A 15070-nucleotide genomic window follows, 5' to 3' on the forward strand; every position below is an offset into this window, starting at 1 on the left:
AAGGTAAATTTTATTGTAGTTATTTTTGGAATATTGTTATCTTTTTTAATGTTTATTCATTTTTGAGAGAGAGCATGAGCAGGAGGAGGGACAGAGAGAGAGGGCAACAGAGCATGTGAAGCCCAGCAGGCTCTGGGCTGACAGCAGTGAGACAGATGGGGGTCATGAACCATGAGATCATAACCTGACCTAAAGTCAGACACTCAACTGACTGAGCTACCCAGGGGTCCCACAATATTTTTATCTTAATGTTCTATTTACTGGATCTAAAAAAAAGTCCTTTCTCTACTTCACCTTACAATTTAGTAGATTGTTTTATTAACCATATTTTATTATTTTCTGTATTTTTGATGTACTGGCATCTAGACCCTCACTCATGGGAAGTAAATGCCTCTTCTAGGGCTAGCCATTTCTTAGAACGTATGAAATGACTTGCCCAGGAACAAGCCTTTCACATGCAAACTAGCCAATCCTGAGTCCATACTTGGAAACAACTCTTCTATCTGGCTCGCACACTCCAGAAGGCAATATTCCTCTGCCCTAATCATATGAACCAGGTACTAGAGAGCCCCTATACCTCACACTCTACTGAAATGATTCAAACTAGTCAATTCTAAGACTGCTTTTCCCTACCTCGCCTTGTTTTTCCCATGGAAACCACATAAAGGCCTCTGCCGTGCTTTCCACCTGCCCCTTCTACTTCCCAACTAACACTGGTGCCTTCCCTCTGTGGCCCTGCACAGCATAGCATGCCCCCTCTCCTCTTAAGAACTAGGAGTAGGAACCTTTTCAAATGGCAGTCATCTCCTCATCTATTGGCCTCACCATACCTGAATAATAATAAATACAAACTATGTTTTAAAATCATTCTATTATGTAAACCAGAATAAAATATTTTAAAATGGTATCTGAGCTTCACTGAACCTGAGAGTTCAGAAACTCACTCTGTATCCTCACTTTCAATTGCAATAGGGTTATTTCATATATTCAGTAGTAATCTGTCTTCCTTTTTACCTGAATATAATTGAAAAAAATCTGTTATTCAACTAACATCTTGCCTGGAATGCTGTCTTGAGAATAATTTTCATTGAATCAGGAAAAAAAAAAGGCCACTTTAAGGAACAAATGTGATTTTACTTATGAAGCCTGTGCCTACAGAGTCTTCCTTGGATAACTGGCCTGTTATCTGGCTTACAGGGTCCAATCTTACATGTGGTAATGATGGTCACTTCCTGGAAAGCTAGGAACCTAATGTTATTTTGGGGAAGTCAAGAAGAGAGAAATTTATCCAAGTGCATAGGTATTGCGGTTGAAATATAATGGATGGAGTTTCTTGAACTTGTCTTCCTTGCCTTGGGATTGCAAATAATAGAGGCATTAATGAAATTCCCAGAGAAAAGTTAATTTTGTAGTTATTCAATAGTGAATGGCTTTAGATTTTGCAAAGCATACTTAAGAAGACCTATATGGTAAATTAACACTCTTGCTATGCCTATGTAATTACTCAGGCCAAACCTAATGAGACTAGCCTTATTTTGTGATTAAGAATAATCTTTCTTTGAGATTATAAAAATTATAAATGACTTTGAAATTTAGTAGATACCCTGGCTAGCTCATCCATCTGGATAATTTTTGCTTTTGTCTATGAATAGGGTATTTTACAAGGCTATAGCCACAGAAGTGAACTTATAGATATTGACCATAATGCAAATAATTTCTCATGTCCAAGAGAAAGTAATTGATTACTACCCAATGGATATTATAAGTTTTGCTAATTTTGTGTCCATTTGTAAATTTATTTCTGTAATTCTTGTCAGACTACAAATGTGTGATACTTTGCATTCTCTTTTGAACTGGTTGTAATATCTTACTGATTCCCTTATTAATTAATAATTTAAATAAAATCTTTGATAATCTTTATTTTATAGTTGTAAGAGAGTCATGATTATATTCTTTTAAAATGTAACTTTCACAACTGATTGAGAACACACATTTCACAAAAAAAAGATGATACAATCATGTATACACCTCTCTTACCAGTTTTGAATCATTCAACAAATAATACTGAGTGACTACTGAATGCTATAGATCCAAAGATAGACAAGGACTGAATCACTGACCTTAAGAAACTTGCATCCTACAAGCTAACATTCACTCAACATTTATCTAGCTTCAGTGACCAATATTACAAAGCTTTAAGGCAGAAAAGAAAAATTACATTTATAAAATTCTCCCCAAAGTAGTCTTTTCTAAGTAAGTAATTACTGATTCGCAGCACAACATATCAGCATAGGAAAAAAATTCCAGAGTGAAATCGCAGGTTTTATATAAAAATTAAGGTGTGAGTAGGATAAGGGATTAGGTAAATCACTAGATCTGGGAATATCTGTGTACCGCTTGTTAGCAACACTGTGCTTTTATGGAAAAGACCTTCCACCCGAGTTCTTCCAATTCTGTTTAGAGACATTATGTAATCCCTCTACTCCTTACTTTTTCCTTTACAGAAAAAGATAATAATACCCATTCCGTGGGATTGTGGTAAAACATGGTACATGCCCGGAACACAGTAAATACTGAAATACATGTTAGCTGATTTTATTAATAGTATTACTTATAGATTCAGTTTTTGCTCAATACTCAACCAGTGTAAATTCTCTGTACCCAAAGAAAATAGGAAGAATGAAATGTGTTTCAAATTTCTCCCAAAGATGAATAATCTAATATTATAAAAGTTCTCTTAGTCACTGGAGGGGGGAATCTCCTTGTGTGGGTAGAGATGTTAGGAATGAACTGGAAATTCTACCTGCACTCCAGGATTCCACTGCTGTACTAGCAGCAAAGACAATACAAGTATATCTCCAGATATCTTCCTGTGTATGAGCAATGGATTGGAATTGCATGCTCCATTAGCACCTTATTACAAGTGACAGCTATGTAATTTCTGCGAGCCAGATTATAGGATGACAAGAAAGAGAGCACTCTAGCAGAAATGGCTGGTCACCCAAAGCCCAAAGTGTCACAAGTGACCCTTGGTAGGAGATTCAAGATCAGAGCCTCCCTGAAACCCATCAGACTCTGCAGGCAGCCCTTTGGGTACCTGTATCCTCCCCAACACCACACTTCTAATAAGATTAGGTGTATTCAGTAATAGACAGGGTCTCAAGTTTATGATAACTCAAATAGTATTTCACACTCACTTCTCTCTGAAAGTCAACTCAGTTTAAAATAATTACAACACAGCTTTATGAATGCAGAGGGTGTTTTCATTTTATTGCAAACTTAACTGACGCATTAATAGGTCTTAATGCTAAGGAAGAAATTAGATAAAAATCACAAGACAAATAAGAAAATAACAAGGTCAAATAAAGTGTTCAGCTAAAGTTGTTCTAATAGGAAGATCACCTAGTGCCCATTTGCTATATAGGACTGGACTTAAAATTATTATATAATTAATCTATTATGCATAGAACCTCCCACATTATCTTTAAGACTTAAATGTTAACAAAAAAGCAAAGTTAATATTAATGAAGCACCTGTGTCCCCAAAACTACATTAAGTGCATTACAAGTATAATTTCATTAATTTCCTAGTAAGATTAAAGTAGATTATATTCATTTCATCTTTTTTTAAAAGCATCACAAATTATTTGTGGAGTTTTTAAGATTTAAAAACATCACATTCTTTGCTACATACCTCTACACTTAGAGAAAGTTTGAAAAAAAATAGAAACTGTAAATTTATTACCCAAATCAAGTGAAAAAAATGCTTCGTTCATTCATTTAAACACATTGACCTCAAAGAACCAGATGCTATACACACATACAAACTGGCACATGCATGCACACTTGAATATTTATCCAAGGCTACTAAATTGCAGCCTAAAGTGAATGGCTCAGAATAAACTTGGGACTTTTGCTAAGAAGAATCTCCAAATGCGGGGCAAGAGCTACATGACCTGGATAAGTGAAGATGGTAGGAGATCCTCCTCTACTCTCCCCTGCAAAGATTGCAGCATCTCCTTTGAACCTATGTCAAAGCCCAGTATTCAAGAGTATCAGTTTGAAAGGGCGCTAAATTATCAGCCTGCTCAGAGAACTGTGCTGGGTGGTTTGCGCACTGACACCTCAAGATGCCTCATCACCTCCTGAAAAATAAGGTGCTCACACAGCCTGCCAGAGTGTGGAAAAGGCCTGGAGGTACAACCCACTACCTGACTTTCTCCGTGGCTCCTCCCGCTCTCTGCCTTGAGCAGGATCTTGGGCTTCCGGGACTTGAAGTTGCCCATGTTGGGTCGCAGCACGCCGTCCACCAGCAAGGTCTGCTCTACATGCTGCTGTGGCTCCCGAGAGGGTGGTGCGGGCTCCTCTAGGAGAGCCCCGGCTTCGGGGTAATTTTCTTTATTGTCTTCATCTCTAAAACAGGAAAGGCCCAATTTAGAAAGCACCCAAAAAAGTATTAAACTGCTTCGGGAAAGCGAGGCTGGCATACTCATAGCTGCTCTATTTATATGGTATCTAGCAAAATGTTTAGAGTAGACTTAGTTTCACAGGAACAAGAACCGAAGAAATGTGAATTTCACTCTTTAGATCACTCCATAGTCCCTTCTAATCTTTGCTGGTGAATACATACTTTTTTTTTTTGTAGTTGTGACTTTGTGCATACGATCACATCTGTTTTTAATTTTTCACTTCAAGATGCTTTCATGTATATATTTTTTTCTCTCACAATAATAATGTGAGATTCAGGTTAGAGATCATCATCCCAGTTTTATAGAGTAAGACTGTAAACCTCAGAGATTAAATGAAGTGCTTAACAGAAGGGCTAATTCACCCAGACCCAGAGTGGTAGCTAGGTCTTCAGACTCTCCTGCATATATGTCTTTGATTTAAGGCATGCTATTTCCTCTTCCCTGGCATGTTTGTAATCATCTCCCTACAGTTTTCAAAGGCCTCTAGAAGTTTAACAGGGTCTACTTTGATAAGAAACATGCTACTTGAAAAAAATATAAAACAAGGGCCAAATTTTACCCAAGCAAACCATCTGACAACACCCTCAGTGCACACTCGAAGATCCTGTTGTCAGGCTTTCATCAGTGAGGAATTGCTGGAGGTGACTGAATGGGCTGGCGTTACCTCCATACATTTAGTGCCGGGGTGGCATTTTAATTTTCACTAAGCAAGCAAATTCATACAGTATCACCCCACTGTTTCAATTTCCTCCAAAGGAGTGACATAACACTTTTATTTGAAGTCATTAATCCTTCTTAAATCTAGGTGCATTTTATATTCTTATTTTGCTAAGAATCCAGGGATATAACCAAATGGGGCATTCACTTTATACAATCAATATCCTCAACCTCAATCCACTGGCAATCATTTGGTACTAGATCATGCAATTCTCTAGGAGTGACCACTTCCCGCAGGTGCTGTTTTTCTCTCCTGCTCCCTGATTGGAGAACCCATAAAAGAGATTTTGACAAGGTCAGTTAGGAAGCAATTCCTCATGGTTCAAGGATACCTAAAGCCAAAAAACAAGACCAGCAAACAAAGGATTTCTGTGCCCCTGTTCAAGATGCCTTTTCACAAGTAAAAGAGAGATTAAATTCACAGAACTGATATTGAAAGGATGAACTCCAGTTAGCCTCTGGGAAAAGATCAAAGCAAACATCAGGATAGGAAGTCTGGCGCATGATCAGGGTGTAGTCAGGCAAGGCGTGGAAATAAAACTATGTCAAACAGTTCATCTTAAGCCTCAGAACAAACTTCATAATGCCTGATAAAGGAGAACCCAACAAGTGAAACAATTCTTCAGTATTAGTAACTGAAAAAAAAAAATCACAAGTCAGTGCCAGTGACACTGGTTAATATTTTCCCTTAAGATCAGCTACAATTTAAAAAATTCTAACTCACTAATGGATTTGGAAAGTGATGTGAAACCATGAGTTGGAATTGTACTGGTTCATTTGAAATTTCTATCACTGGAAACAAAGAATGTTCATTCATGCACTCTGTGTTCCCCGGTGAGAAACAAAAGGAATGGCTGTCTTTACAGTAAACCTAAATGGGTCCTCATTCAAGGAAAATTCTAGAATATTCAAGAATAAGTGGGAAAATGTCAGTTTTCAAATCTAAAATTACTCTTTTGATACACTTATTCCTAAAATAATACCTGGACTTCATTTTTACATATTTTCAAGGTGCCCCCAATTTATAAAATCATCTTGTTCACCTCCTTGACTTGAAAAACAAGGAACATGATCAGGGGGAGCTAAAAGTATCTTTCTCTCATTACACAAACTTAGAACCTAAATACAAAAGTCATCTTTAGAAATGTCTTTCTAACCTGTTAATGGTTCCTCAGAATCTCCAAAACAGGAAAGTACAAGTTATGTAATTTATGCCACTACTTATTGGAATCATTTATAACTGAGAATGAACAACTAAGTGGTGTTCTGAAAAGAATAAGAGTCTGAAAGATCCTCCCACATATTAGTTGTGTCACCTGGTCCACAGCATGTCACCTCTCTGGTCCTCATCCTAAGATGGATGTCTCTCCACCTTGCAAAGACAAGACAGTCCCTATGAAATACCTGCCATAGGAAGCTGGCTCAAGGCCACAACCCAATAAATGGGAGCTATTGTTATGCTCACAGGGCTTTAGCCAAATGGTTTTTTGTAAAGAAAAAACTGAGTGCCCTTTTTAGTCTCTCCAATACCTCCAGGATAAATTCCAAACTCCTTAGCAAGGTACATAAACCCTTTGAAATCCATGTTTGTTTATCTCTGGAGCTTCAGTTCTTACCACTCCTGGCCTCCTCACTCCCACAGGCTCTCAAGACTCCTGCCATCCTGAACTGCCTGCTATTCCTACGACCCTCTGTTGGTTTTCCAGTAAGTTGCTCCCTCTGCTTGGTGGCATCCTCTTTTTCTTGGCCTTATATCACACACACATACACACACACACACACACACACACACACACACACACGTCATGTGCTATTGTAATTTTCTTTAAGAATCCATCCCAGAAACCTCTCTGGGCTATTTGGTCCTTCTAAATGAATCCTCTGTCCACGCTAGTAAAATGTACTTAATGCACTGTAGCATCATCATCTATATTGACTGGTTTCTGGCACAAAAAAATAGGCCTTCAACAATTGTTTGTTATCTAACAAACGGACTTGAGAGTCAGAGAGACCTGAGTCCAAATTCTGCTTCATGGTAGCTATGTTAGCTTGGATGAGCTATAATCCCTCTGAGCCTCAGTTTCCCTACTACCAGATAAAGAGAGAAACATCAGCCTCCTTTCAGTTGTTTGGATTAAATAATAAAATGTACATGAAAGTGCTCTGAACAAGCAAATATGGAAGAAAGTTAACTGTGAAGGTTTTGCCATACCATGAACCCCTCGATGACCAGGACCATACTCCAAACATTTGATGACATGTTTGGTGAATAAATCTATAATCTCTTCCACAAGCTCTATGATGGGAACATTGAGATGGTATAATCAATATTTAATTCAGTAAACATTTAATTAGCATTCCCCATATGAAGGCACTTCCTGGGTACTAAGGGGAGCATCCCAAAACTGGACAAGACAAAACTTCCTTTAAGAACTGATAGTTTATTAGAAGAACTTACACACAAGAACAAGTGACTGTAATTCAAAGAGGAAACAAAGGAGCCTAGACCCAAATGATTTCTGTCCTTCATAATTAAGAACCAGGCTATTGTGGGTCATACCTGAGACTGGAGCAATCAGTCTGATCTTCATGTAGGGAGACTGTGTCTTCGTCACACCTGGAGAGAAGGAACAAAACCACATCAGATCCAACAGTCTGTAGCAGCAGAAGCAGCAGGAGTCTGAATTATCTTCGATTAGTTCAGTAAACTAAAAAATAGAACAACCCTGACCACTCTCTCTCTCTCAAACTAGCTCCAATTCCCAACATGTGTACCAGGTAATGACACCAATGTTGTCATATGTGATCATACCTCAGAACTAGAGGTAACACTCCTTTATGATCCACTGCTCTGAATCACCTAAACTAACAAGATTTTGGCAAGGACTGAAGTGTTCAAAGCACTTGAGGGACATCTAACACCAAGATTGGTGGATTATTCTTGGCTCGAATGCACTGTCTGCCTCTTGAAATTTCCTCTGCCTCAGGCAATCATAAACCACATCAGCTTCCATTTGGCTTCCTTCATTGGCCTCCAGACTTTCTCAGTCCCCTTCCTTATCACAAAACTTCTGGAATAACCTGGTGAAAAATTCGTGGCTCCTCTAAATGAAAAGTCTTCTGTGTTCAACACTGCCTGAGGGAATCTAGAGCAAGACCACTCTCTCACTCTAGTGTAGGAGGGAGCCTTTGTTCCTGTTCTCAGCCCTTCCTATCCTGCTCCAGCCTGGAATGCTTTTCCATCTCCAACTCCTACTTATCCTTCACTTGCCCAAATGAAGTCTTATGAGCTCCATGAACCAAGTTCACCCACAGGCCACATTCCTACTTTAACCTTGATACATAAATGTTTACTCTTCATTCTAAGGTTTGGGTAACCAACTGTATCTTGCCTCACACTGCTCTGTAATTCCTTCATACCTCTGAGCTCTTTTAATTAGTTATTAATTCCTTGAGAAGAAATGATATTTTTTTCTAGATAAACCGCCACAGTGCCCACAGTGGTACCCCAAAGTAGGCATCCAATAAATGTTTGAATACAATCATTAGCTCTGGCTCCTCAGCAAGACTGGAAATAATTTAACAAGCATTTATGGAACATTTGCTATCTTTCAGGTACTTATTAGGCATTGGAGGTGTGCTTCTCAAACTCTTTGGGATTTAGGACTGACCAGTTTGTTTTCTATTTCCAATCCACTATGGTAGTTTGGTAAAAATGCCACAGGGATGCCAAATTCCCATAAAATTTATTAAATTCTTACTCCCTATTTCTGTACTTTCCTTGTCTCAGGCAAGTTACAAACAATTTTGGGGCCCATACTTTTAGTAGCACTACTTCTAAAGGACACAAAGTTGAAAAAGTCCTCCACCCTGCCCTGAGAGATTCACAATGTAATGAGTAGACAAAAATAAATACATACATATGTAATATCACCATAATATAATAATAATATTCATACTTTATGAAATCATTTATAATTTTTAAATATTCCTTGCTTGCAATGGTATATAACTTGTCCACAGAACAAATTGATGAAAGCTCCAGTCCTCTTCCCTCACAATCCCTTTTAAATTATGGGGTTTTTTTTAAATGAATTAAAACAAAGGCTACATAGATTCTAACTCTCTCTGCCTGTTGAAATATTTTATTCCTATTGGCAGTTAAAAAGAAAAATCGGTCGACTTAATACAGTGCTCTTCTTAACAAAATAATTAAATTTTCTTGCTTTCTCATGTTTTTGACTGTCAGTAAGCCACTCTATCCATCTCATGTAAACAACAATTGAATTCATAAGTATTGCCTTATTCTCCTCCATCAGAGACATTCACTTTAATAGATCATCTAAGCTTTGTAATTTGAATGAAAAATGTTTCCCAATGAAAGTAATATTGCAAAGTAGAAAAACCAGTGACAAACAGAAACCTAGAATTTTTGCTTCCAAAGAACTAAGGTTCAATCGGAGTTTCAACCCTAGAGCTCAACAATACCTATTGTTTGGGAATTTGGCAAGAACATATTTTTCTCCCCCTCACTTGATTTATTAACTTTTCAAAGTACAATTAGGTAAAAATGGAAACTCAGCACCAGAACATACAAAGTTGCACATGCTTTTTTAAGTATGAGGTCAGATCCTGATTAGCTGATCCAATTTTAAGGCCTATTGAATGATTTCAGTAGCCCCTCAAGGAAACACAATTCCTAGGTCACAGATACAGCAATGAAATAGATCTGTGTACTGGCTTACACGAACACACATACAAGCTTTTTAGTCCAGTTGGATTTTACATTTGCTTTGATGAAGACCATTAAGTTGTATTGAATTAACATCTCCTTTGTGATTCTTCTGATGATTCCTTGAGCAGGAGCCCCCTGTACAATGTTGAACCAACTGTAAAACTGGATTCCACAGTGGAACCCATATCCAGATATCCCCATTCCTATAAGAAAACCAGCTCAGACTAAGTACCCCAATGGTCTTGGGCATGGCATTTTCTTACTATATTATAGCCCCACTACAGGAATTTAAAGACCAGTCTCTTTAATGATCTCCTTAAATATTCAAAACTTGGCATCTTCTACATGCAATGCTTTTCAAAACGTAAACTGTGACCTATTAGTAGGTCTTGAAATTAGATAGCAGCTACCAGCATGCTGTTATTGTTGTTAGAGAAATAGAATACAACATAGCAGTATCATAAGGTTTAAGTGTTATTTCACAGAACTTATTTAAATAAGTCATGTATATATGTGTGTGCTGGATTGCGTTATAAAATGTTTTTCTTGGGGCGCCTGGATGGCTCAGTCAGTTGAGCATCCAGATTCTTGATTTTGGCTAAGGTCATGATCTCAAGGTCATGAGATCTCTCTTATGAGAATCATAAGATTCTCTCTCTCTCTCTCTCTCTCTCTCTCTCTGCCCCTCCACTGCTCATTCTCTCTCTCTGTCTCTGTCTTTCTCTTTAAAATAAAATAAAATAAAATGTTTTTCTTACTACTGTTTGTAGTTAAAAAAAATGTGAACAGCACCTCTATTAAATGACTTCCTTTGAAGTCTCATCAACTAGGGTCTAAGTCCCCGAGTTCTTGATTTGTTGTTACCCAGACAATATATGGATAATTTGTCCTTGCAATCACTTCTTTGTGAAATGCTCGGGGTTGTTACCTTTTTCCCTCTCGGAGTTTTATTCCCTCTATCAATCACAAACAAGAAAATCTTATGTGGGACTTAACCTTCACCGCTTACCTTCTTTTTCATAGCATCTCGGTTAAGCCTGCCAATGCAATCAGGTAAGGGCCACCTTCACACAAGAGGTGAAGGAATTGCCCAAGTCCAACGTGGAAGGCAATGGTCCCTGTGGTATTTCTGCTCCACCATACTGAGCCTTCCAAATAGTCTCTTTAGTTTATATTCCAGAGGCTCGCAAAAGAAGGAGAATGACTTGTTTCTTAGAATAATGGTGGGGAAAGAAGTGCCCATGAGAGGTTCTTTTTATTGACTTGGGGTAAATGAGAAGAGAGGCCTCACATTGGTTATTAGATAAAATGTGGTTGTGCCAAGAAGGAGACTCCCATTCACGCAGTAGTCCTGTGTTCCCTGAGATCAAAGGTGCAGAGGTGCAGCCTGAAATCCTATGGGATTTCTCAGTGTGTCTCCAGAACCATTTGCATTAGCATTCTTTGGGATCCTGATTAAAAGGGCAGGCTTGGGCCCTACTAGCACCTCAGTGTCACTAGATAGGCTAGCTCCCTGAAGGTGAGGCCCAGGAATGTGAATTTTCAAACCAGACTGCCTTCTCAAACACACACAAACATAACTAACACTGACTTAAAAGTTTACAAAGCCCATCACTGGGCTGACTCCAATATAATCGCCAATCGTAGGTTCCCATTTTGGGATAAAGTCTGGGAAACTGAATCTTGTACATGTTTCTTTTTTTTAAATTTTTTTTAACGTTTATTTATTTTTGAGACAGAAAGAGACAGAGCATGAATGGGGGAGGGTCAGAGAGAGGGAGACACAGAATTGAAACAGGCTCCAGGCTCTGAGCTGTCAGCACAGAGCCCGACACGGGGCTCGAACTCATGGACCACGAGATCATGACCTGAGCTGAAGTCGGCTGCTTAACCGGCTGAGCCACCCAGGCGCCCCTCTTGTACATGTTTCAATGTCCTTCCCCAGTTCATACTGATGATCAGTTTTGAGAACCACTACTTCAGATGATAACTAATTCATTGCAGAATGCATTTGCTGGCCAGGCTTCATTTCATATAGCAACGTAGCCAGAGCAACATAGGAAATGACCATGGAAAAATAGATAAAAGGACCCTGCAGATACAGAAGGGAAGTCCAAGGCCATTCTGATCTTGGAAGAATTTGGGTATAAAAAGAAACTGAATTGGTTCAGAACTGCACAAACAGTGCCAGGCCTGGGAAAAAACCGAGAAGAGAATAAAATCTGTCCTTAAGTCCCTCCCAATTTCCCTTCCCTTTGACTCTTAAGAGACCCCCAGGAGGCCAAGCTCACCCCTACCAGGCTAGACTACCTGATAACATAAATTATATTAAAGTGTTAATGACAACTTGAATCTGCCTCCCAGGGGCACAGACTTTTTAATTTCCATTTTAATAAGGGTCACCACCAGAGGCCTTCATGCAAAAGAAATCATCTCTGGGTGCAATTTCAGATACAAAAAAAAAAGTGAGTGTGGGTAGGAGGAAGTAGGAGGGATAGGGGCAGGAGGGAAGGAAGTTTGTATGTATCCAGAACAGACAAGGAGGCAAGTGCCTCCTCTGTGTATGTTAAGACCACTCCCAAATATTTACTGAGCACCTGCTACATCTAATTCTCAGGATAGCGATCCTGGTCCTGTTGGCTTTGGGGTAATGCCAAAAAAACAAGGAAAATGTTTTGTATTCCTGATGAGAGGAGAAAATGTTACACTAGACAATAACTAGTTTTCAGTGACCCTACTTTGTGCTGTGTGACACCTATGAAGCTTTTGGTATTTTTAAATATACTCCTTTCATTTTTAGATTAGCCAGATGGCATTCCAATTGTCACTCAGGGCCTTATAAAATAAATCACTGTCACCTCTCTGAAAACAACAACAGGATCTTATGCAATCAGAACTCCTTGAGGAGTAACCAAAGAAAAAGTACCAGACTTTTCCCACAGTTAAGTGTAAAACCTTTTTTAAACCATGTGAAATCTGGAACTGAGTATCTCATTTTGAAGCCCCTATGTCTGAGGCTGACTCTGGGGATTCAGCCACACAGGGCTCCCAAGAATCAGGCACAGAAAGCACTTGGTGCCTATAAGCACAGCAAAGGGAGGAGAGCACCACCTGTGAACCTGAACCAGGAAGTCACGGCCTATCTTTGGCGTGCATACCTCAGCACACGTTCCCTCCTCCTCTCTCCGGCTTTTAGAAAACCAAAGTTGCAGCAATCTCATTAACAGATGCTGGCCCCAGTGAGTATTTTATATGGCATCTTGTAAAGTCAATCCTGGATTGTTGTTTTTTTAAGTAACTCCAGTTAAGTGAGCCCAAAGCTTGACAATAAGAGAGCAGCATATCCAAACGCAGAAACAAAAGATGTGGGAAACCATGGGACCTGGGAAGTCCTGTAGAATCTTACCCTTCCATCACCAAGTCATTATGACTGTGGTAAAACTTGACACTCATGTATCTATTCCCACATTTATTTGCCTTTTAGGAAATTTTAGCAAACAGTTCCTGAGTTACTGAGCTTTTCTATATCAAACCTGCAGCATTTTTTAAACATAGGTGAGTATGTTTAAAAAAGGGATGTATGTATACATCCCTTTTTCCTGAACAGCTGCTGAGTGACTTTACCAAAAGGTCCCAGAAGTAAACATCATGAGTTAGCCTAGAAAGACTGCTAAATGCAGTGCAGATACTTCATATACATGTATATATGTAAATTTTATGCAAATTACATATATTAGTATAACATACTACCTACTAATTTGTAACATATATGTATAGTATAATATTAGGAAAACATCCCATTAGGAAGGGATGACAAGAATTAAAACCATGAACTATATCTAATAAAAAATACTATGACTGCTGGCCTTGAGTAAAATACTATACTCCTTCATTCCATGTTTAAATTATGTTAGTTGCCCCGATCAGCAGCTTTAGCCATAGGACAAGATGGTTTATTCCTCCTATAGCCACATCTTTGAGGTCAGAAGACAAAAAATGACAAAGGGCACGAAGAAAAGTTCACTGTGTCTTAAAAATCTGTAGACAAGAGAGGGTAAGAACAAGTTTAACCTGTTTACCACATGCTAGAATTCAACTCAAGTCATTTCACATCTATCTTCCATTTGTTGTAAATGTATACAGCATGCTCCGTGAAAACTGACACCAATGTTGGCAAAATAAAACAAAGCTTCCTTTCTGACATGTCAAATACATTTTTTTTTTAATTTGAGCTCCAAGAATACATATCTTAGAGCACTGAGCTCCTGCAAGCAATTAGCTTGTTATGATCTCTCCCCCCATAGCTGCTAAAAGGCTGATTTCAACCTGTAAAGATTTCTGGGCCCCATCATCAGTCAGCACCTCTCCCGGTCTTCAGAGCCCAGATTACAAGAGACAATGCATCTAATACGAAAAGCGGCGGGGGACGGTGGAAGATACCTTCACGATAGTTGCTTCCAGAGAAAGGCATGCAAGTGTTATTTTAACAGCAAGAATCACTTACTCTGTTACAGCGGTGCTGCTGAAGGAATTATCCTGAAGGCTGAAACAGAAACAAGAAAACATCAGCCAAGTCCGGCGGGGGAGCCGTCTCCCTGATTGCTCTCCGGGAGTTAGAGCACACACACAAACATGGCATTGCAAGGCAAGTCTCAGGGCTCGCCCGGCACGCTTGCTCTACCTTGGGCTGCTGTCTGCACATGCTCGTAACGACACCCCCAGCTGGGGCCCAGCCGCACGGGCGAACCACAAAGCCCAGCAGCCCGCGAGGCTGCGGGGACAGAGCTGGGCGGGGCGCAGTGGCGGAGCTGGCCCTGGGCCCCGGGCCCCCCAGGATCCGCGCAAAGAGTGCCTGGAGAGTTACCGGACCTCAACCTCGCCGGCCCCGCACCTCGTTTAGTCCAGGCCTCTTGGTGCCAGCCACCCCGGGGCTGGCAGTGGGAAAGCCCAGCCGTTTCTGCCTAGGTGCTGAAATCGCTGGGGGACTTGCTTTCTTCCAGACGTCTCCTGCCAATTTTACAGAGCTACCCCCTCTAGGGATGGAGGCTCGCAGAAATTCATCCGTCAGGAGGGAACGACGATGGAGAAGAGGACATAGCTGTTGTTTTTGCTGTGTGTGTGTGTGTGTGTGTGTGTGTGTGTGTGTGTGT

General features: G+C 39.7%; 1 protein-coding gene across 4 annotated transcripts in view; it reads right to left on the minus strand.

Annotated features, from left to right (window-relative positions):
• FAM13C (family with sequence similarity 13 member C) overlaps positions 1-14681 on the minus strand; it is a 226821-nt gene extending 212140 nt beyond the window's left edge. For 3 of the 4 annotated variants that reach the window (XM_042908490.1, XM_042908491.1, XM_042908492.1), the window contains exons 1-3: positions 14425-14592; positions 7746-7802; positions 4211-4412 (exon numbers count right to left, since the gene is read on the minus strand). In XM_042908490.1, coding sequence (XP_042764424.1) covers positions 4211-4412; positions 7746-7802; positions 14425-14486 — 321 coding nt within the window. In that variant the 5' untranslated portion in view covers positions 14487-14592. The other variant, XM_042908493.1, reaches the window with a different exon arrangement.
• Between the last annotated feature and the right edge of the window lie 389 nt (positions 14682-15070).

The sequence above is a fragment of the Panthera leo genome, chromosome D2 (genome assembly GCF_018350215.1).
Source record: "Panthera leo isolate Ple1 chromosome D2, P.leo_Ple1_pat1.1, whole genome shotgun sequence".
NCBI lineage: Eukaryota > Metazoa > Chordata > Mammalia > Carnivora > Felidae > Panthera > Panthera leo.